Source organism: Chelonoidis abingdonii, chromosome 13 (assembly GCF_003597395.2).
Source record: "Chelonoidis abingdonii isolate Lonesome George chromosome 13, CheloAbing_2.0, whole genome shotgun sequence".
In the NCBI taxonomy this organism is placed as follows: domain Eukaryota; kingdom Metazoa; phylum Chordata; order Testudines; family Testudinidae; genus Chelonoidis; species Chelonoidis abingdonii.
This window is the reverse complement of record NC_133781.1, coordinates 30,946,442-30,974,135: the sequence shown is the minus strand read 5'-3', so window position 1 is coordinate 30,974,135 and position 27,694 is coordinate 30,946,442. Positions and strand designations below refer to the sequence as shown.

The window sequence follows — 27,694 nt, the reverse complement described above, 5'->3', positions numbered from 1 at the left end:
CTGAAAAAACGGGCATTTTTCTCCCAAGCTCCTAAACGCTTAAAGCTGTTGAGTTTTATGTGGAACTGATAGTTACCCAGAAACCTGCTTTGGAGGGATGGAAACAGATTTAATAATTAAATATCAGTATATAGTGAAAACGACCGAATACTTCTTTTATCTCTCTTTCTGCATGCTACACCACTGCTACTTGTCACATCTAGCCAATAGGAAATAGTGCAGTGCTGGTGACTGAGTTTATTTGGGAGCAGAGTAAATAAATAATAGAAAATTGACCTTTTCATCTTTTTATTATTATTTCCTCAAAATATTCCCATCCTTCTTTGTTTTCAGAGCACACATTCTTAAAATATGAAATCAGTGAGAAATATTGTCTATTCTTTCCCAACAGGAACAACCAGTTCAACAAATTGCAGCCTACTGCCGTCACCACGACAAATTTGAAACACTAGACCATTCCATTGGCAAATCTTTTGAAAACTGTGCCATGGAAGCAGTTAATGCCTCATACCAGGTAATATATGCTCTCTCAAGTGGAAATCTCAGATACAGGTACACCTGAAAATCTCCTGAACGTATGACCTGCTAGCCATCAGTGGTGTTGGTTGAGACCTCAATAAAATTGTACATTGAATTGATGTTTGAACAGTTGGTTTAGAAAAGCAAAATGTTGAGAAGAGATCAGGGATGTAAGGGATATGTGTGAAAAGGGACCAAGGAAGAAATACTTTTAACCCCTTCACTGGTGTTTGCCATCACAGCCTCTTTGCCATCCACTGCGCCAGCCACTTGAAAGGCAACATACTTGGAATGTAAGTCAGCAAAGAAGGTGCTTTTTATCCCCTAAATCCAGTATAACACCCAGCACCCAAGTGATTCAGCTGGACTGTACGTTAGGCCCTGGAACCCTACTAAATGACACAGCCCCTTAGAAATGTGTAAGGGGGACAAATACAGTTTACTCAAATCCTTGTGCATCCCCCATCCCTTTGTGTCTTAAGCAGTCTGAAAGTAATCTGCTTGATCTGGTGTCTTCCTACAACCTGGACAAATTTGGCAAGCTTGTGTCAGCTGTTATCACGAAATCATGGCCAAGCAGCAAGAATGGAGAACCTATGGATGACTTTGATGAGGTTTTGCATCATGTGCTTGTGTGGTCTGACATCAAACATCTTTTCAACTTCAATGGTACAGTTTTATGTGAAGTTTGTATTGAAGGACTGTAAAAGAGATGTTCTCACTCTCTTTTTCCTCCATGGTACATAGCAGCAAATGGAAGGAGGATTGAGATTGAGTTGATATAATAAATCTTAATAGTTGAGATTGGATGTTGGAGAGCAAAAGTTAATGAACTGTCTAAATTTCATAAGAAAACCCTTTATGTGTAACCAGGAAATATTCTGTGTTACCCCAATGGAGTCTTGTCTGGGATTTGTACTGTAAAAGGGAATCATAGGGTCTATGGATAAAGGAAAATTTACTGTAGTTTAGGTTTTCTAACAGTGGGTTTGGGGAGGAGATGAAAAATTGAGACCTTATTGTAAATGAGAAACACACAAGACAAGACAATTGCTTCAGGTACTCAAGTGGGGCTTTTATTTTCTCCCCAGGGATGTCATCCTAGGAATGAGGGTTGGATTTTTGCACTGTGCTGTGTGTCCATGGAGGATGTATCAAGATGTCTCAGTTTAGATCATGGGTATTTGTGGGTGACTACTCTTTAAAAAGGGTGAATGATGTAGATCACTAGTATTGTGGTACTGGTGCAACACAACAAGATTACAGACTTTACAGTTAGGTCATGGTGAAATGAAGAGACATAAAGTGTTTCTTTTCCATATGGCAATAGTTTCCTCCTCTTTCCTAGTTCTGGGCTTTTGGAGGCAAGATTCAGGGTTTAAATCCTTTGTTTCTCTGATAGGAGCAGGTGGGAAGATCCTGGAACAACTTACTGATGCCGCTAAGAAGTTAATGGCTGTGGCTGACTCTGTGTTCACAAACCTTGCTGAAAACCTCCTGAATGGATGTATCCTAGTTAAACATTTGGAGCTTATTATAAAGCACAAGAAACAGTTTATTTGCCTATGGGAATTACGTAAGTGTACATGTCTGTGTTTAAGGGGGTATGGGCTCAAGGCCTACTCTGATCATTCTGGAGGGTGTTTTATATGGTGCTCCCAACTCCATGTTTTCATTACTGATGTGCGGCAGCAGCATCACCTACTGAAGTGTATCATTTTTGGAGGAGATGAGTTCTCTCCTTCTGCCCCACAGTGTGGGATTTTCTTGGTGATTACTGACAATTTTCATTTCAGAGCATAAGCGTCTCTCATCCCAAGAGAAAAAAAAGCAGCAGAATGATCTGGAAAAAGTTCTAGTGTGGAGGAAGGAAGAAATAGTCTCTCTAAAGAGAGAGAAAAATTGGATAGGAACCCTTCTGGACATGTGCAGGAAGGTGCAGGCATTTATAAAAGGTACGTTTTTTTGGGGACCACTTTGAAGTAAGATCTTTGAGGGTTTTCAGCATAGCTGATTTTGTTCAGTAATTACTGGGTTGAACCAAAGTCTGGAATGAGACTAGAAACAACTGGGGAGAGGAGTCTGAAAAAAAGTCAGTGAAGAAACTTGCAATAGGGAGAGCAGGAGAAGAAGTGTTCGTGTATTTCATGTTACTAAGTGATTGATACCTCTAGGGATCTAAGAGGTTGATGTTTTGTGGTACTGAATCATTCAATGTCTGGTCAAGAGAGCTGGAATATGAGAATAGGGTAAAAAGTTGCAAACTGATGTTTGACTTTCTTTGTTTAAAGTGGATATTGTTGAAGTTGAGGAGAAGTATCACGAAAATCTGGATTCAAAAGAACTGGCTGAAGTTGTGGATGTGAGGCAGCTGAACTTTCCCGTGGAGGGCACCCTAGAAACATACTACAACCTGAGCCCAGAATTGAAGAAGGTGGCTCAGATTATGCACACGTACAAGGACAGTCACATCTTCCAGCTCTGCTGGGAGAGGGAAGCCCAAATGATGGTGGAGGAAGATGAGGGTTCGGAAGAGCAGGTTATTCCTATACTGGAGCTTGATGATTTATTCTCTTCTTGTTACCATGAATATAGAAGACTGTATAATGATCTGAAATCTGGAAAGCTCACATTTGCTGAGGTAGACACTATATTCAAGGATTTTACAAGCCATTATGAGCAGATCAGTGCTGACCTTCAGATCATGTGCAAGCTGGACCCAGTAGACAACAGAGAATGGATAGGACAACGGCTTCAGCAAATCCAGCAGTACCATGAACTGCACTTAGCTTTCGACTCTGCTAAGGTCATTGCCAAGGTCAAAGAGGGCTTAAACCTCTCCGGTGACTTCAGAATCCTACAAATGTTGTTGAACTTTGTGAGTATTTCACTTTAAACCAACCAGTGTTCAGACACTGCTTAGGAAGACGTAAATCTGAACCCTGTTGTAAGTCTTTCTCTGTCTGGCAGGATTAATGTTTGGCTCCGAACAGCTTTACTTAGGCCATGCACTGTGCAGTCTCCTTTTAAAATAATAATTTAATAGTATAATGCTTTGCATAGATCTCAAAGCACTTTACAAAGGTGACTAAGCATTATTATCCCATTTACAGATCAGGTAGGTGAGGTGCACAGAGGTGAAATGACTTGCTCAAAGAAACACAGTGGTTCAGTGGCAGAGTAACTCAAGTCTGTGGACTCGCAGCCCTGGCAGCTATGGTCTAGCGGATGGAACTCACACACTGATTAATATCTGATGCTTCTGTTTCAGGTGTGGGAGAAGGGTTCCTCCTTCATTTTTCCCCCACCAGGAGGAAGTTATAATGGCCGTTATTGTGGATTCTTTTTGATCCATTTGCACCATTTGCCTTTACAGACGGACACTTTTGAATCCTTTAAGAAAGAAAAACTGGACTCCATCAGCCCTGCTCTGATGCGTGTTAAGGAATGGCTGCAGGGGATCACTGAGCCCCGTCGAAGGTGCCTTGAGGAACTCGCACTCCGGAAGGACTTCATCAGCTGGGTCAAAGAGGCTCTGGAAGGTAAAATAAATGTCCTCCTACTGTTTGCTTTTGGAAATTGGGCAGGAAAAGGCACAAGTGATATAGGAGTGATGCCGTCTTCTTGGGATTTGAGAAGGTTCTGACCCATCTGGTAACCGTATGAGAACTGACCTATCTCATACTGACAGGTACAAGCATCTCTTATGTATGTGGGTTTGCAAAGTGCTGTGCAGTGGCCCTCAGAAGAGAGAACACACTTAGATACTATTAGATGGATTTGATGAATGCTGGTACCCTGTCTGACACCTGCTGTTTGATACCACTGCTAGTTATCAGAGATGATAACGCTGATAAACTTAGTGCAGATTGCTTATTAATTGAAAGAACAAAGACCATTGCTCTTATTTAACAATAACAGGAGTGGCCTCACTGATTCTCTGTCGGTCAGGCCAGGTACTTACCCCTTCCCTCCCCCATAAGTAGAGAGCTTTGTTTCCTTCCCTGCTGTTCCTCCACTCCACAGTTTACTCCTCTTAGAAAAGAAAGGACCAAGGATGTGGGTAATGAGGAGGGATCACCTAGTGAAGCTGTCAGGAGTAACAGCTTGCAGGAGAAAATGGAGAGGTCTGCAATGAGATGCTTCTAGGGGATGATTTTAGACTCTGGTTTAAGCATGCTGGCATCTTGTTGCAGAATGAAATTAAACAAAATGGTGTTGAACTCCATTGTCCATTTCCCTAAGATATCAATGAGCTGAAGGTGTTTGTGGACTTGGCCTCCATCTCAGCGGGGGAGAATGACATGGATGTGGATCGTGTGGCTTGTTTCCACGATGCTGTGCTAGGCTACTCCTCCCTGCTGTATGAGCTGAAGCGGGAGTCGGGGTTCGAGGAGTTCATGCAGTGCTTGAAGAAGTTGTGGAAAGCCCTGGAAAGTGATGTAACCCTGCCCAAGAAACTGGTAAATCCCACAGTACTGATCCCTCAGTTCATCTTGTTACCCTCCAGCTTTTTATAATACAGCTGGGGGATCGATGTACAGCCAGCCATTCCTATGGGCATGTAGATGCAGCTCTTGTTATGTTTCTAATTTTAATCAACTGAAGCACAGCGATCCTGAGCCTAAGCTGCTGCTGCTGCTGTATGCTAATTCATCCCTGTGTACCTATGTACACCAAGAGGCTTTAGAGCAGTGCAGGCTCTTACCTACCATATGAGCTGCGATTGGTAAGATTTGATATTCCTTGGGCTGTGATATAGTCAGGCCCCTTAACAATCTGCTCATTAGGTGTCCCTGGATGTCAATCTTTAAACACTCTGGCACCTACATGTTACTGGGGGATCGTTCCATGACTGGCAACAACTCCCTTCTCCTCCCTTGCTGGCAGTTCTGTCTCTCGTGACCTCTGTTGGACATGCCAGTGTTTAGGATGATCTCACTGGGTGAACTGACAGACAAAGTGAAGTAATGAATGGGAGTAATCTGAATTATAGCTTCCCTATTCTCCCCATAGCAAGATTCTGCTCGACACTTGGAATGGTTAAAAACAGTGAAAGAGAGCCATGGATCCGTGGAACTGTCATCTTTATCGCTAGCAACTACAATCAACAGCAAAGGAATATATGTCATCAGGGCGCCGCCAGAGGGCCAGAAGGTGAGACTTCGCTCACTTGGCTGCAGGGTGCACTGTCCCAGTGTTCAAGGCCTTTTTGCCCCATCCATCTGTCTGTCCATCTGTCCTGACTGGCTAGCTTTACAGTGCTAGCAAAGAGCACTAACCCTGCAAAAAGAGTCCAGCTATCTGGAACAGTATTGAAAGAGGTTTTTGTCTTGTCTCCAATGCCACTTAAACTGTTTCTGGTGCCAGTTCAGCGAGACCTATTGTGAGAAAACAATTTCCAGCAACAGTTCAATTCGATCATGTAACAAGGGTTATTGTGTGACAGTAGAAGCAGCAGACAGATCATGTGGGGAGGCCAAAGGCTTTTCCTATTGAGTCCACCCTGTGATGACAGTTTTCTGCTGCTGTCCTAAGCTGCTGATCTCTAATTAACACCTAATGCTTTGTTTCCTAGGTAATTGTAGCTCTTCCACCTCCTTGTCCAGTCTCTTTTTTAGGGTGTGGCACTGACCTCTGCTTATTGTTGGCCCCATCTGCCCTCTCTGTTCCTAGTTACAGGTGACAAGACAGGAAAGCTCTCCATAGCTGTCCATGAGCATTGTATAAACCAGGGAAGATGACAATAAAATGTGTCTGCGCTAATGATTTGTATTCCCTGGCAGGTTTCTCTGGACACTGTCCTGCTCCTCAGCCTCCCGGAGAGCCATGGTGACAGTGAAGAGATGCGACAGTACTCCCTGGAGGAGCTCCGGGAGCTGCTGAACAAGCTGATGCTGATGTCAGGAAAGGGAGACCAGGGCATGGAGGTGGAGAAATTTTCTGAGGTCAGGTTTCAATAGCTACTTTCCATGTTTAAGGTGTTTCCTGCTCTCCTGGGGCTGGGGGTAGACTGTAACCTTATCACGTCAGTTTTTAAACAGTCAATTAACATTAAAAATTGCAGAGGTGGAACTAACTGCTTCAGGGATTGACAACGGGATACGAAACCTTTCTCCTCCTCCATTTTTCCTATTTGAATGTGGACCAGGTTGGTGTTTGAATCAGGAGTGTTCTCCCCCGTTCTCCAGTCTGCGTGGAGTGAGTTGGCTGGTCTCATTCCAACCTGTAGCAGATAGCTGTCCACATAACACCTGATCCCCTCGTTGGCTGTCCCAGCAGAGTGGCCAAGGTTTGAATGGAAACATAGAGACTGAATTCCTTTCTGGTAATCCCCACAGGACAGCTGTGAGCCCCATTAAGACCTTCAGTTTCCAGGATTGTCAATCCAGGCACCTTTCACTAGCTCCCAGACTCTGTCCCTTTCCCTTTTAATTAAAGATAGCGGGGTCATTTCACAGCTGGGAAGAAGCACCTTAGCCTCAACAGTCCCTGTAAAATCTGTTTCTCGCTATTTTTTGTTGTCCCCTGCACAGGTGTTTTCTAATGTCCAGAGACTTGCGCTGTCCTTTATAGACCTTTATTCAGCTGGGAACATGCTCTTCCGATCCTGGATTGCCCACGTGTACTGCTCACCCATGAGTGAGGTGTGCATTAGCATGGACTTCCGTTTGAAACTTGTTCAAGAGCTTTCTGGAACAGGAGACATGATGGCAATGCTCCTGGACCTCTGCAGGGAGATGGAGAAGTTCCTAGAGAAATGGAAATGCTTTATGTCTGAGAAGCGATCTCAGTATTTTTACCTGAATTACTACACCTCTGAGCAGTTGGTTTACCTGTGCAGAGAACTTGGAATGCCACAGCCCAGTGAGAATGCCTTAATGATGCTCTCATTCATAAAACACAACTGCACCAGACAAGATGTGCGTATGGCCTCCAAGCACGTGGTGTCTGACAGATCAAGAAAGAATATTTCTAACTTGCCGGAGCTGCTGTGCCACGAGGGAGACCTGACAACACAGCTGCAGCAGGTCTGGGACTTGTACATAGCGTGCATGAGCTCGTTCCTTCCGGGCTGTTGGGATATTGATACCCTCGGCAGCTGTCTGGCCAGTCTGGCTGATTTGGAGAAGGAAAGTGTCACTCGAGTTCTCCCACGAGGCCTGCATGTTGGCAGGCCCAACCTCGTCATCTGCCCTCGCTCCGACGTGCTGACTTCAGCACTGGCCATCTACATGAACAGTCCACACCAGGCCCTGCCCACTTACGCTGAGGTGCTCTTGTGCACCCCAGAGACAGACATTGAGCAAGCAGGGCTCTTCCTGCGGCGATGCCTCACGCCAGGCTGCAAAGGGGAGAAGATTTACACCATGCTCTATGCAGATGAGCTGAGCTATGATGTCAGTTACAGGCTGGAGAAGCTGTTCCAGAGCCTGTGCAGGCAGCTCCACCAGGACAACTATCGCCTAGTGATCCTGTGTGACTGTGAGAGAGAGCACAGCTACATCCCTTCCGTCTTCAGCCAGTACAAAGTGCACATGATACCCCAGGAGCAACTACAGGACATCCAGACGTACCTTCGGAACCATTACAGAGTCACACATCCTGCAGGGTCAGCAGCTTCTGTGTTCAATGACAACATGTGTGTTGGGATCGTGTCCTCTAAAAGAGCTGGAGTAGGTAAGGTGCCCTAGGCCAGTGGTTCTCAACCAGGGGTCCGGGGCCCCCTGCAGTGTCGCGAGCAGGTTTCAGGGGGTCTGCCAGGCAGCACCAGCATTAGACTCGCTGGGGACTAGGGCAGAAAGCCAAAATCCGATTGCATGGGGCTGAAGACTGGGGCCCTGAGCCCTGTCACTCAGGGCTGAAGCAGAAGCCTGAGCAGCTTAGCTTCACGGGGTGCCCCAGGCAGTTGCCCTGCTTGCAACCCTCTAATGCCAGTCCTGGCTTTTATATGCAGAAAACCAGTAGTTTTGGCACAGGTGGGCCATGGAGTTTTTATAGCCTGTTGAAGTGGAACTCGGAAAGAAAAAGGTTGAGAAGGCCCACCCTAGGCCACAGAGTCTGCTGTCGTGAAATGCTGAAACTAAAACATGCAGTCAGGCAAATAAATGTGGTGTGTGTATCTGGATGAGTGTGCAGTTTTAGAGCCTGATCCAGAACACAACAGCTGAGAGACTGTGGGGCTGTCACTGAGACAAGGTGGAGAGCTGATATCTATTGGACCAGCTTGCATTGATGAGAGAGACAAGCTTTCGAACCTACCCTGAGCTCTTTTTTAGGTCTTTCTTTCAGACTTTTGCTGTCATTCTAAAATCTTCTACGACCTTGTGCTTTAAAACCAGTATGTTTGTGACTTCTGGGTCCTGACCTCTCTCCCAGTAGGGCACCAGTGGGCTTTACTTTTCTGCATGTACTACAAGCAGTTCAGACTTGTACCTAGGCCTCGTCAGAGGGCTCCTGTACGTCCACACGCCCTTCAGAACTTCTGCCTTGGCAGTGCCCTACCCGAGAGAAACTGATTAGGATCGGAATGGAAAACTCCTGCATTCCTCTGAGGAAGTGATCAGAGCCTAGTGGACAAATTTATATTTGTAGATAAAAACTGGAAACCCAGGGCAGCTCTTTCAGTAGTTGCAGCCATGGCTTGACTTATGGAAGACCTGGGCCTAGATTTCCTGCTCCACTGCTGTCCCTTCATATTGGTGCAGGGGGCTCAAAAGGGGCTGGCAGGCACCAGGTTCAGTGCTGTTACGAAGCACGGAATGGGTGGAGAGCTGGGATAGCCAGCTGCGACTCCAGGTGCCCTGCAGCACCTGTGGTGAGGGCTGCACTCTGGCATTCCTTCTATGGCCCCTAGTGACTGTAGCCAGCTGGGGTAGATTAGAAGAGAGGTTAACAACCTTTGGCATGCGGCCCATCAGGGTAATTTGCTGGCGGGCTGCAAAACAATATTTTTATGTTGACCGTCCGCAGGCACGGCCCCCGCAGCTCCCAGTGGCCACGGTTCGCCATTGCCATTCAATGGGAGCTGCAGGAAGAGGCGCGGGTTGCCCTGATGGGTTGCGTGCCGAAGGCTGCTGACCTCTGGATTAGTACAACCTCCATGTTCTCATATCTGACTGGGGCTGACATGGTACCAGCCAAGAAGCTAAGAACTGCAACCAACTCCCTCTGGGCTCCCTTTCCCTTAACTCGCCCAATGGAACCTGAGTGCAGCTGAGTCAATGGCCATTTGATTTGTACCCCAAAAAGGGGGGTTTATGTCCAAAAACCTACAGGAGAGGAAGCTTGAGGACACTTGACATAGATACTTGGAAGCCTGCCTGTCAGCTGCCTGTCTTACCTGAGATTATGACTTTTAGAAACAGCCCCATGTAACAGAAAATAGTTTTATGTGAATCTTAAAGAAAAGATCATGAATAGCAACATCTCTCTCACCAGACTCCTCAATGGAATCCAGCAAATATGGGCAAAGGCATCGTTCAGTGGCAGGAGACAGCTTCAGCTCAGTTCCTGAGCCACCAACAACCACTCCAAGCAAATTCAGGCCTTTCCTCCTCTCAGAATAGATCCTTAGTAAGATAATCAAGGGGCAGACTGGATTTAGGAAGCAGCTGTCCACTTTTTTCCAATATGGCAGTCCACCATTTTTCTATATATTTTTGTTTTCTAGCTCTCACTTACAATGAATGTGTCCCCCTTTTTAAAATGATCACAGGAAAATCTCTGTATGTGAAGAGGCTAAATGAAAAACTGAAGACAAAACTACATGATACTAGCGTGCCTCTAAAAACCATCAGGCTGATTGAACCGCACGTGGATGAAGGCAAAGTGCTGAGATCTCTCCTGTCCTTCCTGCACTTGCAGTACCAGCAAAAACCCATGATATTCCATTTTGATATCACCTCATCAGTGAGTACCAGCAAAAATCCATGATATTCCATTTTGATACCATGTCATCACAGCTTCACCTATCTTGAATGGTATTCGGTATCTTTCCTTTAAAAGTTTCCTGTCTTTTCTAAGTGAGATATTTTATTAGGAGAGGTTATTTCCAACCAAAACAGTTAAGCTTAAATATGAGGGAAAATATAGGCTTGGAAAGATTAGATTTTGACTGGTAAATTGTGGATAAATGTCTATTTCCCCGTACACACACTCAGACTGATGAAGAAATATTTCTACAGTAATAATCAGAATTTACAGATGGGCAAAGTAAGGAAACAGCTGCTTGAGAACCTCTTAGAGTCAAAATCCAGTGATTTAGACTTTGGAACTAGGCTTGTTACCAATGGATTAGCAAACGAACAGTAACACCAAGTATGATTTGTTGATTTAAGGTTGTTTACTTTGTATACGTTGACAGTTTTTGCTTTAAGGGTTTAAAAAGTTTTAGCTTTTCGAATCTCAATATCAACTGTCATAAATGTTTGACACCCCTCCACCTCTCCGTAGTTTCCTGCAACTGTGAAAATTACCCCTGATAAAAATATAAAAAAATATTAAATACAAATGATGGTGTGTGTGGGTGTGGGTGTATGTGTCTCTATATCAAATTTTGCCTAACCTAGAAATTTCTCACTCTGCATTCTTCGTCTAATGTGTCTCTTTCTGGTATTCATTTAGGTCCAGAGTAGAATTTCAGAGTTTCTTTTTAAGCTGTTAGTTTTACAGTATCTGACAGACACTGATGGGAAAATGTGGCTACGTCAGCAGTGCCATTTGTATGTCGTTGAAATTCTTGACGTACCTCCAGCACCTAAGAAACCGTCAAGATTTGTATGTATCTGTAAATTCTCTACGCTTGTCACTTGTCTCCGTGTGTTTTTGTGTTACTTGTATTTATTATGCGATATATTCTATGGAGTGATGTAATATAGACACCTCATATTTTAATGTATTGGAATGCACAGTGTGTCTTCAGCACAAAGTCCTATTATAAATGTTCCTGCTTTACATCACAAGCAGACAGTAAATCAAGGCTGCAACGATTTCCTTAATTTGGTTACAGCTAATTGCCACTTCCTGCTGGCTGTACGGTACTGGCTACACTATAACATTTGCATGGAAAGAGAAGCGCAAAGTCTGATCTTTTAAATGTATCTTGTATTTGTGACAAACCTTGGAATTTTATTTATTTATAGTTTTTTTTTTTTTTGTAAATTCAGAAGTAGAGTTGGGGAGAGGGGGAAATGACAGAAACAGCCCCCCTCTGTGAGGCGGTATTGAAAAGGTGGGGAGGCAGTAAATGGGAATAATAATGTTGTGGGGGTGGAGGGAGAAAGGGAATATATGAGGGACAGAGAATTGCTATTGCAGCTACACTCACATTCTGCTCTACATGTTTTAAAAAGTGCCCCAGCTGTGTAACCCTGCAGTAGCTAATCAGTCTTGCCAAAAAAGGGTGTCTACAATCTGCGAGGACAGGTAAAAGAAACAGCATGAGATGATTAAGGCCAAAACCTTACAAGGACTTATTTATGTCCCTCCTACCCCTTGTAGGTTTCACATGGACAGAAGTATAATTTCCTTGATGTGTTCCCCAAAATAACTTGTAAGTCTCCCAAGGAGGTGCTGGATATGGGTCTGCAAAGAGACCCATCTGAGTACTGCTCAGAACCTGGAATGGATCAGAAGGAGTTTTGCAGTGAGGCCTTCCAGAGACCTTTCCAGTACTTGAAACGATTTGATCGTGGGGATAATCTTGATATGTTCTGCTATGAAGAAGGCTCTGTTGAAGGGACCCCAGTGGAGTGCCTACAGCTGTTCCTGATACATTGTGGGGTGATAGATCCCACCTGGTCAGAACTGCGAAACTTTGCTTGGTTCCTGAATGTTCAGTTGAGAGACTGTGAAGCTTCTGTTTTCTGTAACCCTGCCTTTGTCCAGGACACTCTGCAGGGTTTCAAAAATTTTGTGGTCTCCTTCATGATTTTAATGGCAAGGGATTTTGCAACACCCACATTAAACATTTCTGATCAGAGCCCAGGGAGGCAAATTTTTGACATGAAAGGAGTCACGGAAGAGGATCTTATTCCTTTCCGCATTCGGAAAAAGTGGGAGTCTGAGCCCCACCCATATATTTTCTTCAACGAAGACCGCGTATCCATGACATTCATTGGCTTCCATCTGCAGACCAATAATAAAGGTGGCGTTGATGCCATTAATCCCATGAATGGCAATATCATCAAGAAAGACGTAATGACTGTACAGCTGTACAGGGGATTGGTACTTCAGAGAGTTCCCTTCAATATTAACTTCGATCAGTTGCCCAGAGGTGAGAAGCTGGAGAAACTTTGCTTGGTTTTGGGAATTCAGTGGCCAGTGGACCCTGATGAAACCTACGAGCTGACAACAGACAATATACTCAAGATTTTTGCTATTGAGATGCGATTCAGATGTGGCATTCCAGTTATTATCATGGGGGAAACGGGTTGTGGGAAAACAAGGCTTATAAAATTCCTGTGTGAGCTGCGCAGGAGTGGTGTTGATGCAGAGAACATGAAACTTGTGAAAGTTCATGGAGGCACAAGTGCGGACATGATATATGCCAAGATCAGGGAAGCAGAAGACATAGCTATTTCCAATAAGCGGCAACATCAGTTTGACACAATCCTGTTTTTTGATGAAGCCAACACGACTCAAGCTGTCGGCAGCATCAAGGAAGTTCTGTGTGACCACACGGTAGAAGGGCAGCCTTTGGCCAGTGGCTCGGGTTTGCAGATCATTGCAGCGTGCAACCCTTACCGTAAGCACACAGAAAAGATGATTCAGCGACTGGAGTCAGCTGGTCTAGGCTACCGTGTAAAAGCAGATAAGACCAAAGATAAACTTGGCTCCATTCCACTGAGGCAGCTTGTGTACCGTGTCCATGCTCTCCCTCCAAGCATGATCCCTCTGGTGTGGGATTTTGGGCAGCTGAACGATATCACTGAAAAAATATACATACAACAGATTGTACAAAGACTTACTGAGTTGATACAAATATCTACCACTGAAATTGGGGTAATAACAGACGTGCTTTTTGTCTCTCAGAGGTACATGAGAGGAAGAAATGATGAATGCAGCTTTGTCAGCCTCAGGGATGTGGAGCGCTGTGTCGAAGTTTTCAAGTGGTTTTACAGCCACAGTGAGCTTCTGCTAAATAATCTGGAGCAGCATCTTGCAGAGAAGGGGTCTGATAAATGTAAATTAAAGAGAAACAGAGTCATCTGGTCCTTAGTACTTTCAGTCGGTGTTTGCTATCATGCATCCTTGGAAAAGAAAGAATTGTACAGAAGTGTTATCTGTGAGTACCTTCCAAAACCTTATGATAGCCAGAAAGGGATTCTAGAAGAAATCAGCCTAATGCAAGATCTGTTCTTGAGTGGCGTGCCTCTAAGAAATACCATAGCGAGGAACTTAGCCTTGAAGGAAAATGTCTTTATGATGGTCATCTGCATTGAACTTAAAATCCCTCTGTTTCTTGTTGGAAAGCCTGGGAGTTCCAAATCCCTTGCCAAAACCATCGTGGCTGATGCCATGCAAGGGCAGGCTGCTTATTCTGATCTTTACAAGGAAATGAAACAAATCCATTTGGTGTCCTTCCAGTGCAGCCCCCACTCCACTCCTGAGGGAATCATCGGTACCTTCAAGCAGTGTGCTCGCTTCCAGGATGGAAAGAACCTGAAGGAATATGTCTCTGTGGTGGTGCTCGATGAGATTGGGCTAGCAGAAGACTCTCCAAAAATGCCCCTGAAGACCCTGCACCCACTCCTGGAAGATGGTTGCATTGATGATGATCCGCTTCCTCACAAAAAAGTTGGTTTTATTGGGATCTCCAACTGGGCCTTGGACCCCGCCAAGATGAATCGAGGTATCTTTGTGTCACGTGGCGATCCCAGCAACAAAGAGCTCATAGAAAGCGCAAAGGGGATCTGCTCTTCAGAGCGCATCATCCTGCAGAGAATCGAATGCTACTTTCCCATCTTCGCGGACGCATACGAAAAGATTTGCAAGACCCAAGACAGAGAGTTCTTTGGGTTACGTGACTACTACAGCCTCATAAAAATGATTTTAGCTTTGACTAAGGCCTCAGAAAGACAGCCCACAGCTTGTGACATAGCACAAGTTGTTCTCCGTAACTTCAGCGGCAAAGATGACATCAATGCCTTGGACATATTTACATCTAGGATCCCAAAAGAAGGAGAAATACACGCTGATGATGTCAGCACCATTGATCTGGTCCGGCAGAATATTTGCAGCAACAGTCAGGATGGTGAGTGCAGATACCTGCTGGTGTTAACTGAAAATTATGCAGCACTGCAGATCCTCCAACAGGCTTTTTTTGCCGAAAGACAGCAGCCAGAGATTATCTTTGGCTCCAGCTTCCCCAAGGACCAAGAGTACACCCAGATCTGCAGGAACATCAACCGTGTGAAGATCTGCATGGAAACAGGGCAGATGGTTGTCCTCCTCAACCTGCAGAATCTCTATGAAAGCCTGTATGATGCCCTCAACCAGTATTACGTGTACCTTGCTGGCCAAAAGTACGTTGACTTGGGCTTGGGGACTCATCGAGTGAAATGCAGAGTGCACCCAAAGTTCCGTTTGATTGTGATTGAAGAGAAGGAGGTAGTGTACAAACACTTTCCCATCCCACTGATCAACAGGCTTGAGAAGCACTACCTGGATATCAATACTGTCCTGGACAAAAGGCAAAGAGACATTGTGGGGGAGCTAAAGAAGTGGGTGAATGACTTCATAGCCTTTGATACAGAGAAGCACCTCATGGGCAGGCAGGAATATAGCCCTTCTGAAGTCTTCATTGGTTACCACTCTGATACCTGTGCCTCGGTCATCCTGCAAGTGACAGAGAAGCTGAAGCAGAGGTACCAACCTGATGAACTGATGGCAAATGTGCAACAAGAAGCCCAGCTGGTGCTGCTGAACTGTGCAACACCAGATTCTGTAGTTCGCCTGGGCAGTTCACGGCTGAGCTCCTGTGTGGCAGATCATCTGGCCAACAAATACTTTAAAGAGCAGCAGCACACTTCGCTTGCGGATTTCCTCCAGGCTCACATCCATGCAGAGTCCAGACATTGCACAGTCTTCACTGAGGTGAGTCTCCCGAAAATTTCTCTCTCTCTCCAAAAAGATCCTTAGGTCCACAAACTGTCCGTGCACTAGGCTTCTGAATTCGCTTTGTTGGTATTATAGTATCAGTTCACATGGGTAGGGGTAATGTGAGCCTTCTCACTGTTTCAAAACCCAGATCTGCAGTTATAGTGATGTGGGGTGAACGGTGCATTTCAGTGATCACCTGATTCATCTTGGAGCCTTTAATCTCTGTGTGGCTGTGGCATCCATGAGGTAGCATTTCCAAATGCTCTCTAGAAGGGGATTTTCAAGGGCACAAATAGGAGTTAGCTGCCTAATTTTCCTTTGTAAATATCCCCCTCTAATCACTCAGCCAAAAAAATAAAATAAAATAAAAATGAGCCCTTACCAAGAGCTCCAGATGCAGGTGTGCCAAGGGTTTCTGATACAGGAGGAAAAGTAAATGAAATGAAAAGGAAAACTGACAAAGGCACATCCTCTGCAGCGTTGTAGCCATGGCAGGTCTGGAATATTGGTGTTCCAACTACACAGAGCTCTTCCTTGGGATCTGCTCTTCAAAGCTTGTCCCTCTCACTAACAGAAGTTGATCCAATAAAAGATATTATCTGACGCACCTTGTTTCTAAAAGCAGTATATGCTTGTGCCATGCGAGAGATCTAGGTTTAGGTTGTCACTTGTAGATCTTAACATCTACAGCCACACATGGTGGGATGGGAACGACAACTCCACGTGTGTAGTGCAGGGCTCAGAAAATGAAATTGTTCACTCATCAATTTTATGCTGTGAGTTCTGAGCGGCAGCAGAGGCAGACAGTGGGGTTATTCACAGGAGAAGACAACTTAAAACAAACAAAGGCTGGTGGAGGTGTTATGGAGCAGACTTTTTTTCCTTGTCCTTCCTTGCAGCTGTCAGAGGACTTCAAATTTTTCAGACGCTTACTAGCCAGACACTGGGTACAAACAAAGTTTATGCACAGGATCCAGGGCAGCACCCTGATAAAAAATTTTTGCACCCTACTCCTCCCACTTTCCAGCACTGTGGGTGGAAGGATGGTGGGCCTTCTGACCAGGGTGTTTATTGCCTCTAGACCCTGCCAGTCAGGGCCTCCTGAATACTTGTCTTTGTATCTGTCTCTGGCTAGTAGGCTTAGTCCTCCAGCTAGTCCTGAGAACTCTCAGACTTCAGGGGCACATTTAAAAAAAGCAAAACCAAAACACCCCCTTTAACGCAGTTCCTGAGATCAGCATGTTGGGTTTTTTTTAAAGTGTAAACACGATGCAGTTGAGACCCAAGGGTCAAGAGCGCTCCGAGGAAGAGCTCTAACAGAGAGAGCACCTTACAAATGAGGGCGTATGACATCGTTCCAGAGCATTGACAGGCAAATGCTGTCATTCAATTGCTGCTTTCCTTGTTCATGTCTGAGCTAAGAACTCACATTGCAATTCTTGTCTCTAAGATCACCACTTTCTCCAGGCTTCTGACAGCCACTGACTCTGAGTGTTTGAAGGCAGAAGTGCAGGGTAAGGTTCAGAGTCTCTCCATCCGGTCCTGGTCCCTTCAGCAGTTCGACACAGAGCACTCATTCCTGAAGGAGATTCGGTGAGTCTGTCTGTCTGCCTTATCCTACGCTGAAGAGCAGACAGTCTAGGTTAAATTCAGCGATGACAGATCATTAGGACAATAAAATAAATACCAGACCAAACAGAGGGAGGGAGCTGAGGAGAGGGGTTACTAAGGTGACTCCAAGTTGTTGGGGCAGGGGGATTTTGTTTTTAAAATTACAGTATTTTTACATGGATGGATGTTTAATGTCTTGTTCTCTGTGCAAGAACCCAAAACTCATATGGAACTATTTCCTCCATTTTCTTTCTGTCCCCAGGAATTTCCTTGATTCTACGTCAGGAAATAAAATCCTAATTATTCAGACTGACTTTGACGATGGTTCTCAAAGTGCCCAGCTCATTGCCTCAGCCAAGTATGTCATGCGTGAGATAATTGCTGACTGTTGTAATGTCTTCCCCAGTCTTAACTTAGAGCATTATTGGAGTGTCACTTGTTGGGGCCTCCCACTCTGCAATCTACCACTGGAGTAGATTTGATCTAACTTTTGCAAGGGCCAACCACGCTTTGGACAATGTTAAAAAAGACAAATCAGAAACTGGTGCACAGAGCAGGGTTGACTTGTGCTCCCTCTCTGAGGTAAGATTTAGATTTGAAAGCTTAGAAATGCTGAGGGAAGCAGAGGATGTCTCCCAAAACGAAGTTATTAGTAACAGGGTCAGGACAGCCTGCTGAAGGTCTGAGAGTCCCAGTCCATGTTTGTCTCTTCCTGGAGGAGAGGGGAGGAAGAGAATCCAGTTACCCTTGACCAGTGTTGTGGAAGGAGGGAGTACGTGCCCAGGGTACTGTACTGAACTTGTCCTCAGACATTTCCCTTTCCTTGTAGATACTCAGCTGTTAATGAAATCAACAAGGTGGAGTTGGGAAAAGTCTCAGTCTTTGTCTACTTTATCACTAAACTGTCACGGATAGAAGGTGGAACCTCTTATGTGGGATTCCATGGAGGTAAGACGCATTTTCAGAGCTCAACAAGTTTCGTCATTTGAACCACAATCAAAAAATTGTAGTGATTTCCATTGGATACGTTTTGCTTTTTAAAAAATCCAGTGACAGTGCTTCCTGTGGCTTACCAGAGCTGCCACTGCTTGCTACAAGCAGCACCCCACCTCGATTCTCCCCTGCCCCTAGTACTCCTAGTCTCTTCTGGAAGGATCCCTTATTTCTGTACTCAGTGCTAAATAAATGCTGAAACACAGCTAGAGCACGACCCCAGATGTGGACCCTTCCCCTTCCCCTGGCTATCTCACGAATAGATCCCAAGGCTCTATTCTTTTTCCCAGCAAGTCCTCCATCAACCCTATTGTGCCCTGTGGAGTCTCCTTGTTTTAAATGCACCCTCAAGACACCCATAACATGCTTATCCTTCCAGTCGAGGAGAATCGTACACTACCGTATCCAGAGCAAGTCACTGCAACTCTTTAATTGTCAAGAAAGATAACTATTCAGTGATACGCAGATCAAACCCTGGCAGTTCGGAGCATAAACCTGTTGGACCAAACCTCTGTTTGTTGTTTAAAGGTGCTGGCAGAAAGTTCCTCAGAAGCTTCTGTGGAAGAGCATGTTACAGACCTGAAATGTCTCGTTCTTTGTTTCCAGGGCTGTGGCAGTCAGTGCACATTGATGACCTCCGCAGATCCAAGGACATGGTCTCTGATGTGACTGCCCTGAGGAACCTCACTATCAGCCAGCTGTTCTGTGAGGATGTGGACAGGCCTGAACGTAAGCCACATGCTCGGCATGACAACAGGGATGGTGATGTACCCAGGGGAGCAGGATGAGAGGTTCATGCATCCCAGATGTACTAATGTGTGAAGATCAGAGCCTCAGCAGAGGAAAGAAAAGCATCCACATTAAGCACAGAGGTTCTGATAAGAACTTGCAAGTATTATAAGAGTTTTCAGTACTGAAAACTCTTATAACTTTTGTACACTGGGCAAAAGCTATTTATTTCTGGTAGAGCAAATCCATGTTTCTGGGTATACTAGACATAAAATCTCAACTTATACTTTCTTTGAAGGGTGTTGAGTTGGCTACAGATGATGCACTTGCACTACCTCATCATCTTTGAAGATCTCCATTCCAGTTGCAGGCCATCAGTGAAATGAGTTTGGTGGTTTCAGATTAAATCCCCCCTGTTGTCTTTTGTCACAAAAAAGTGACACTTATGCTGTTGGGCACCGCTGGCACCCTGTCTTAGGACTGGAAGAGAAGGGTGTACTGCATTTCAGGACTCAGATATGGGAGAAAGGGTCCTAGGATTTGCATAATGGGAGTTTTGCCACTCAGAGCTGCATTGCTCTGGCCAAGTATTGAGGGAAGATCAACTGGGATGATTTGACACTGGAAACAATTTCTCACTGTCATGTTTAGATTTTAACTCACCTAAATATGTAGGAAGAAAACATTATACTTTCCCCAGCCTACCTCCCAGCTCTGAAATCATAGTCACTTGCTTTCTCTCTTTCCTTCATGAGGGCCTGCAGGATCAGCATCTGTAGCTGAGAGCCATACTTGGCAGATCACTTTAGGTGATCTGAGACTCTGTAAAGGATCTAGTGCTTTAGTGTCCAGTCTGTATTAAAAACATTTATCCCATTGCCCTAGAAATGAATTGCTTTTCTTTCTAATTAGAAGTTGTGTTTTGTGGTTGCAGCTATGATAGTGAATGGAGAGGAGCAAGAGGAGGAGATGGAGGTTGAAACAGCAGCGTCTGAAGCAGAGGAATGTGATGTAAGTTCAGAATCCATTCCTTTTACTTTGAATTACTAAATATGCCTCTCTACGCTCTCTGATAAGGTACACAACCTGTTTTATACCCAAAGTCGTCTCTGATCCTTGCAACTCTGATGTTATCCCACTGTTATTCACATCAGAAATGCTGATGATTGAAAATAACCATTAAATGAATGATTCTGTACATCATTCCAGGGACTCACCTTGGCTACTCTTTGTCCCTTACTTTGAGTCTCTGTCAGCTGTTTTAAAGGCCTCTATGAGTTGTTTGTGCCTTTCAAGCTGAGGCCCACGTTTCAGAACTCTTAGCTTTATTCGTTTGCCAGTGTGAATTGGTATTTGCAGTTAAACCATGTTAATATCAAACTCCTGTCCATCCTGGTGAGAGCACCTGTGCAAGAAACTTGGTAGTGCTGGCTTGTGCTCACCATACTTTACATGAACTCAAAAGAATGTGTAAATGTCAGACAGACTCCGACTGTGTCCTGCCGAAATCTGCATTTCCCAGGTTGTCTTGTTGCAGCTCCTAAGTTAATATTATCACCTCCACTTCTGGTTTCTGAGCTAGCTAATTATCCAGTGGGAATCTTGTCCTGCCTTTCAGTTAATGTTAGGTGGAGAGCCAGTTCACAGCATCACAGGAGGAGTATGTCATGTCAAACGTACCCTAGTGCAGAAAAGGCTGTGAACCTGAGTCAAAGGTGAAAGGAAAGGAGGAAGACAGGAGAAAAGTTGCATATTTACATAGGCACGCTATTGAGAATCTAGTTGTAATTGAAAAAGGGGAAACATGCACAATCATAGAGTAATACCAGGTTTGTTTTCCTTCTGTACCTGGAAAGAGCCAAGTCCTGGACACCACCACGCTCCTGAGGAGCTGCGTGCAGAGTGCGGTGGGAATGCTACGGGACCAAAATGAGGTCTCCTGCCGTAGTACAAAGAGGATCGAGATTCTTCTTGGCCTTCTGTCTAAAGAAGATGGTTTGAAAGGTACGAGTTCCCAAGGGCCTTGCCCTGGGTTTGTAAGGTGGGCTGAACTCCCATGTGAGGCCCTCTGCTGAGTGACATTCACCTCATGGGAACTGGATTCTGCCCAGAGACCCAGAGATGAATCCACTACACCATTCCAGGGTGGAGAAATACTTGGAGAACTCTGCTTTGCTTGGTTTAAGGTGGTGGGTAATGCACTTTCCCCTTTTGGATTGGGAGCTTTTCTGAGACTAGGTAGCTGGATCCAGTGGAGAGATCTCCAGGACCCAATAGTGTCTGCACATGGTCTCCAGAATTACATGCACCTCACTGGAGTTTGTCTGCATATATTTTAATTCCATCCTTTGGTGATAATGCCTTACCTGGAGTCTCAGATCCTGGACAGCAGCCTCAGGAGGTGCCATAAATTGGCCAGCTTCCTTTGTTGTGGATGAAAACTTGGAGAAACTTTTTGTTAGTCACTTCAGCATTTGGCCTGTGTGTTGGGGTAAGGAAAAGGGGTTGCTGAGCTCTGTGCTCTTTCCAGCCTCCTTCCTGAAGATAGTGAAGAATCGTCTCTTCAGCCTCTTGAAGAAACAAGAAGAAAATTCCTTTAACTTGAAGGACTGGGTGCTGCGGGAGGCTTCGAACCTTAACGCCCTCCAGGAGGCTGGGACTTTCAGGTATGGACAGCAGCTAAGCACGTTACCACTTGGCAGAAAGGGCAACTTCGTGTGCTCTGAATATTGGATCTATTTAAGAATAGTATAATAGTCTCAGCCCAGTGCTGGTAACTCTCTAGTCCTGCGTTCCCCTTGCTTCAGAGGGAGCATGGTTTGGGCATGCTCAGCTGCATGGGTAGTGCCAGGGAGGGAGAGTGTAAGTGCACTGTTACACTGAATGAGAACAACAGAGAAAACTGCACGGCAGAGAAGCAGGTGGAGAAATGCAGGATTAGGTCGGTCTCTCCTTTGTTTACAAATGTAATTGGGCAGATTTCCCCTTGGAAATGTCGCACAACAGCCACACGTTGACTTCTGAACGTGCAGATCAGCATCGCTCACTCTCTACTTTGTGTCCATCCGTCTCTCTATCACCCATAGACACACCCTGTGGAAGCGAATCCAGAATGTGGTGACTCCGTTCCTGGCTCATATGGTGTCACTCACAGACAGAGATTGCAACCTGGAGTTATTGGTCAGGCCGAATACAGAGGGCTGCGTGAAAAATCTATGGATGTTCATCTTCAGTGATTTGAACCTTCTGAGCATCCCTTACAACGTGGGTAACAGCAGGTGAGCTGCCAAAAACTACAGTGGGAGGGCTGGGGTGATCAGTATTGGAGGGCGATCAAGTTAATGGCTCTATATTTGCATGGAGAACTAACACACAAGTTATTTTCTCTTGCAACATAAGGGCCATGTTGCAGTTCTTGCTGGGAGGATGTGTAATCAGCAGGTCTTATCAACACTGTTCTGTGATTGGCAGGACAGCTTGTGTTATCCAGTCCTACGATTCTGTATTTCCTTGCTTTTGGCACTCTCAGTCCCAGCCACCTGCTTGAAACTGACCAGAGCCCCCCGAGCGATAGCACTGAGCACTAACTGCCCACTGTCTTCTGTTTTGCATGTGCCCCCACTCAGCTCTCAGACAGAGACGATTCTGGTGCAGAACGACATGAAGGTGTTCGCATATGCTGGCAATGAAATGCCCTTCAGCGGGAGGATAAAGGATTATTTGGAAGAGCTGTGGTTGCAGGCTCAGTACATCCCAGGCACTGAAGGTGAGAGCCCAGTTTGAGCTCAGTAAGCACGAGCATTCCAGCTAATTCCTTTGCTGAAAACCCTGGGTTGTCACTGCAACTATTTTTCTTACGACCATGAGGCTGCTGTCAGTGCCCTGTCCCATGTAAGACACTAGAGTGCTGCGCATCTAACTTTAGCTTTTCCGTGGTCACGCTCTCTCGTTTTCTGTGCCCCTATATTGGAAATTCCTGGGAATATCAGGAGTTGATGTGTCAGTGGACCCCAGTACACTTGTCTTTGGGCCAGGTCCTGCCTTCAAGTCTCTTACCAGGACATGGGGTCCCATTCATGGTAGACAGCAGAGTACTGTGCTAAAGGATGTTCTAAAATTACTCACTCAGCTGCTCCAGTGATGAGCATAGACAGATGGTCACAGAAATGGGGAAATATGGTGGGGTGGTTTCTGCTCACATCGGTTGTGCTGTCCAGGTAAACGTTAAAAAATCTCTGGGCCCTTTACAATGGCAGAGAGAGGTGATCTCAGTGCCTGACCAATACTCCTCCTCAGTAAAGCAGGTGGCAGTCTTTTTGGGGCTGTGAGGGGAGGTAGTGCTGAGTGCATCAAGCTGTGTGTTTTGCTGACACTGCATGCCACTGGTTAATTCTGTTCTGCAAAACCCCTTTGGGAGGGGTGCTGTATCCAACTAATTTTCCTTGTAACATAAAACTTCCTTTTGCATCCTGATTTTCCAGGCCATACAGAGAAGTTTGTGGGTATCTTCCAGAAGACTCCACTGGGCGAGTTTATTTCAAGTCTGGCTGAGGAAGAAAGGAGCATGCTCTTCCACTGCTATGTCAGAGACTTCATCCTCCTGACCATAGGCATGTCCTCTCCTGAGGAGTTACAGGTCAGTGTTTGAACCAAGGACTAAAAATAATTTAGATGTGGGAGAGCAGAGCTTATTTCATACATGATACTGAAGCATGTACACTAGAGCATTCACCTGGCCTCTTTCTCAGGGGACTCAATCCGAGTCCCTCTTGTGGAGGTGCCTAGCAGTTGGATGGCAAAAGGAAGAAACAACTTGCCACTGGAACCGCTAATTCAAATGGATGGAACATTACTTTCAGAAAGTCACCTGGTCACCTCTGGTAGGAGCACCTGGGGACACTGACATGATAGCATATTTAACGAATCCACTCTAAAATATTTTTTTACTGAGCAAATCTTTAAGTCATTTTTCTCTGAATAGTGTTGATTAATTCAGAAATGTTCTTGTAGGCATTTTGGGGCAGAGAAAACTTTTATTTTCTTTATTTTCTTTTAAATGTTCAGTTTCTGCAACTCGCCCTCTTATCGTGCATTGAGGAACTGAAGGCAGCATCTATAGGTGGAGAGGAAAAGATGGTTTCCCTGCCCTGGGTCCACCTTGGGTACCATCAATTTAGGAGCCGGCTGCAGAACTTCTCCAGGATCCTGGCTGTGAACCCCAGTGTCCTCAATAGTCTTCTCTACCAGGCTGAGAAAGGAAGCACTTCGTCACCTTCTGAGATGGTACGGTCTCACTCTGGCATGATGTGATTCTTAGCCCTGGGAGGAAGAGAGCTCCAACTAGCACAGCTCCCCTACATAGCATTTCAGTTCCCTTTGTTCTGTCTTTCTATTTCAGCAGCAACAAAGCACCTGCAACAGTGGGAACTGAAAAATAGATACGGATCTTTAATACCCTGGATATTCAACCCATTATCAGATCTGCCCTGTAGTAATGGCAAGGAATAAATAATTTTACCACACTCCGGGTTAGTCTATGCGATCTGCTAATGACCTGAGCCAGGGGCACATAAATCCTGGAACTCCAGGAATGTGAACCAGTGTGCACAGCACTCATGAGTAACCCTACAGTAACAAACCAGAGCCCACTCACAAGTAACTGTGAAACTGAGCTGGGAAGAGGATGTCACCTTTCCAGCTGCCAGGTTATACTAAAGCCTGTGTGTGCATGTGCCTGTCTAGGTTCTGGATGTGTTTGCTGCAATGGCTTGTGCTGAGATGCTGGAGGATCAGGTGTTGAAGTCCAGGCCACAGATTTGGCTACAGCAGGTGAAGAATCTTCATATGCCCATTGAACTTGTCTGCATGGAGAGCGGTTCTAAGGATAGCGGAAGTCAGTGCCATCAACTGCTCCAGGAAGTCAAGTAAGTAACAATGACCCACTAAGAATCTCAGTCTTGAAAGACTCCTTGTATCTTGCCCTTCAAGGGGACAATGTCTAGTATGGACTGAATGTATCTACAGTACTGTTGTTCTCAGACTAAAACTCTTTTTTAACCCCTCCAGCGTTACTGCTGGGCTGCATAGATTGTCATTTCCCCAGAACGTGTCCGTTCTGTATTACAGGGCTTTCTCTATTTTCCCAAGTCTGTGTTTTAAAAAAAAAAAAATAATAATAATCAGCAGCTCCCATTCCAAATGGGATCCAGGATCATTTTAAAGCTCTGGATGAAATCACTGGGTGGGACCTGGTTCTTGGTAGACTGCCACCGTTGAACTAACAGCTCTTCTCCACATTAATCCCTCACGTACACTGACTCTGGTAGATGTTTGGAGCTCCACCCCAGTCTTGCTTCCTCTCCGAAGATGGTCCCAGACAGTTTAAAATTAACTTGTCTTAGGAAAACAAGAGCAAGTGAGGGTGAGGGAAAAACCCTATAGATAGTGGAGATCTCTTATTAGCCCTGTGATATAGGAATCAAACCTGTATAGGGTTGTCCGTATCCACAATCTAGTGAATGTATGGTTGTTTACTCATATGGCGGTAGCGCCTAAGAACTCCACTGTTCTAGGTGCTGTATAAAGAGACAACAGAAAGGCAGTCTTTGCCCCAAGTAACTTGCAATCTAAGTATGAAATGAGACAATAGAGAGATACAAGAAACGGCGAGAGGAGCACAAGTGAACAATGAAACTATGTGTGTCAGCATGAAAGCAGTGGTCATATCACAATGCTCTGACTTGATCTTCTGATGTTGCCTTTTCCCTTCCTCCTCCCTATTTCATCCATTTCAGCCCAGGAGGCTCCTGTTTGATAATATTGTAACTGTGCTTTCTCTCTGACAGGCTTCGGTGGAATCAAGTCTTCTCTATGTCCCTCTTTGTGGAACATATGCTGCTTGGGACTGAGTCCCTGCTTCCAGAATTGCAGGATCTGGTAAAGAGACACATCTTGCTGCTAGGCAATGTAAGAACATCCTCATTAAGCAGCATCTGGAGTTGAAGTAGGGATCTCTCTTCTCCTTTCTGAAAGATTGTTTGAATTTGCTAAAGGAGTGCTATCCAAAACCTGTTCCTGGTCATTAGTCACAAACAGAGCTGGGTAAATCATTGAGAACAATGAGTTCTCAACACATCACCTTTCTCCTTCTCTTCATGAATTGCTTGCAAACATTGCAATTTCCTCAAATGGTCCTTCATAGCCAGTTTCACAGATACAACAGTATAGCTATAGGAGGCAGAACCAAATCTGTGGACTGGGTCTGAGACCTGCCCTCTGAAAAGCCCCTGCTAGTTCTGTTCTGCATGCAGAGCTGCAGCCAGACTTGCCATTTGCAGCCAATCAGAAATCCTGCCTCAGATAGTAAGAATCTCTTGTTTCCATAAGTCAGCTGTCATTCTGAGCTGCCTGTAGGAGCTGCTGAGCTCCCTGGTTATTTCCTCCCCTGAATGAAGGATCCACGTCCCCACAGACCCCAGCTAGAAAGGGATCACCCAGGCCTCCTTTTTCCAAAGTTGAGTCACAGAAGCAACAGCACCCAGAGGGGAGCCACACAAGAGTGGTGCTTGAAAGGCCACCCTGTCCCCTGCTCCCACAACGTCAGAGGCCCTTGACTGCTCTCAGGAACTGTCGAGCCAGTTGCTTTTCCCTGTACCATAAAGTGTGGTGATAGACTGCTGTGCTAATGTGAACCAAGAGATATGGGCAGTGCTGGCTGCATTTGAGGGTTTTTCCTTCCTCTTCTTTCTCCTGTCTCTGGAAATCTCCATCTAAAGCAGCAAAGTAGAGTCACTTACTGTTGCCCTCCCTTCCAGTGTCTTCAGTGGGACTCTGACATTAAGACTCATAAAACGTTCAATGCAGTGATGAAAGTGCTGTGCCGATGTAAGGAGGAAGCCAACGCAACTATTTGCAAGTAAGGCCATTGGGATGGGCATGTTCCTGAAAGGGTGTGTGCTTTGGTTTACACTAAGTATTTCAGTGTTTTACATTGAGCCTGGAACAGATAGTGTAGCATGCAAAGCGTGTGGACTCGGGGTGGGGAGAACATTGACTTAGGCTGAGCCTTGGGAGATAGGAGTCCCTACAGAGCTTGTATTTTCCCAAGTGTTTTTTCAACATATTATTATGCACTAGGCTGACCTTCATGTATCCTCTCATTACTTCCCACTTCCCTCTTCCTTCAGCAAGTGCGAGGCAGCTCACTCTTGAGCCTAGGACCTTCAGCATAGGTTGAATGAATGAAATTTGTTGCTGTTGTGGGAATAAAGTACAATGGGCCAAACTTATCCTTAATGTAACTAGTGACCCATGGGCAGCAGGTGAACCATGGGCTTGGGGAGGCTAGCCCCCGGCTGGCCCACCCCTTCTGCCTGGGGCCCCACCCCTGCTGGAGCCCAGAGGGCACCCCCACCAGCTCCAGGCCTCCCGAGCATCTGCCCCTCACCCTGCCCCGGAGCTCCTTGCGGGTGGGTAGACAGCATGGCCCCCAGCCCGAGCCCTGGAGCACCCGGCAGGTGGGCAGGCCAGCTGAGTGCAGTCCCCAGCGTAGCGGATGGGTGGGCGGTGTGAGCACCGGCTCCAGTCACCTGGAATCCCTGGCTGCAGGCTGGCCCCCAGTAGCCCCAGCCCAGAACAAAAGTGGCGGTGGGAGGGGGGGTCCCTGCCTGAGGCGGAGGCGAAAGCAGCCTCCTGCTCGTGTCCCAGGCCCTCTGGCCAGGCAGGTGGAGGAACCCAG

General features: G+C 45.6%; 1 protein-coding gene across 9 annotated transcripts in view; it reads left to right on the top strand.

Moving 5' to 3' along the window:
- Nucleotides 1-27,694, top strand: part of RNF213 (ring finger protein 213) — an 84,225-nt gene that overhangs the window by 30,426 nt on the left and 26,105 nt on the right. For 7 of the 9 annotated variants that reach the window (XM_032797225.2, XM_032797223.2, XM_032797222.2 and 4 more), the window contains 27 exons: nt 392-514; nt 1,002-1,188; nt 1,922-2,095; nt 2,316-2,474; nt 2,811-3,397; nt 3,896-4,061; nt 4,765-4,982; nt 5,536-5,676; nt 6,306-6,467; nt 7,056-8,199; nt 10,238-10,431; nt 11,146-11,298; nt 12,022-15,618; nt 17,075-17,217; nt 17,498-17,593; nt 18,065-18,183; nt 18,835-18,957; nt 19,892-19,968; nt 20,814-20,961; nt 21,488-21,623; nt 22,044-22,235; nt 22,584-22,723; nt 23,439-23,593; nt 24,022-24,240; nt 24,700-24,881; nt 25,803-25,923; nt 26,772-26,872. In XM_032797225.2, coding sequence (XP_032653116.1) covers nt 392-514; nt 1,002-1,188; nt 1,922-2,095; nt 2,316-2,474; nt 2,811-3,397; nt 3,896-4,061; nt 4,765-4,982; nt 5,536-5,676; nt 6,306-6,467; nt 7,056-8,199; nt 10,238-10,431; nt 11,146-11,298; nt 12,022-15,618; nt 17,075-17,217; nt 17,498-17,593; nt 18,065-18,183; nt 18,835-18,957; nt 19,892-19,968; nt 20,814-20,961; nt 21,488-21,623; nt 22,044-22,235; nt 22,584-22,723; nt 23,439-23,593; nt 24,022-24,240; nt 24,700-24,881; nt 25,803-25,923; nt 26,772-26,872 — 8,957 coding nt within the window. The remainder of the gene's footprint in view (nt 1-391; nt 515-1,001; nt 1,189-1,921; nt 2,096-2,315; nt 2,475-2,810; nt 3,398-3,895; nt 4,062-4,764; nt 4,983-5,535; nt 5,677-6,305; nt 6,468-7,055; nt 8,200-10,237; nt 10,432-11,145; nt 11,299-12,021; nt 15,619-17,074; nt 17,218-17,497; nt 17,594-18,064; nt 18,184-18,834; nt 18,958-19,891; nt 19,969-20,813; nt 20,962-21,487; nt 21,624-22,043; nt 22,236-22,583; nt 22,724-23,438; nt 23,594-24,021; nt 24,241-24,699; nt 24,882-25,802; nt 25,924-26,771; nt 26,873-27,694) is intronic. The other 2 variants (XM_075071912.1, XM_032797224.2) reach the window with 1 other exon arrangement.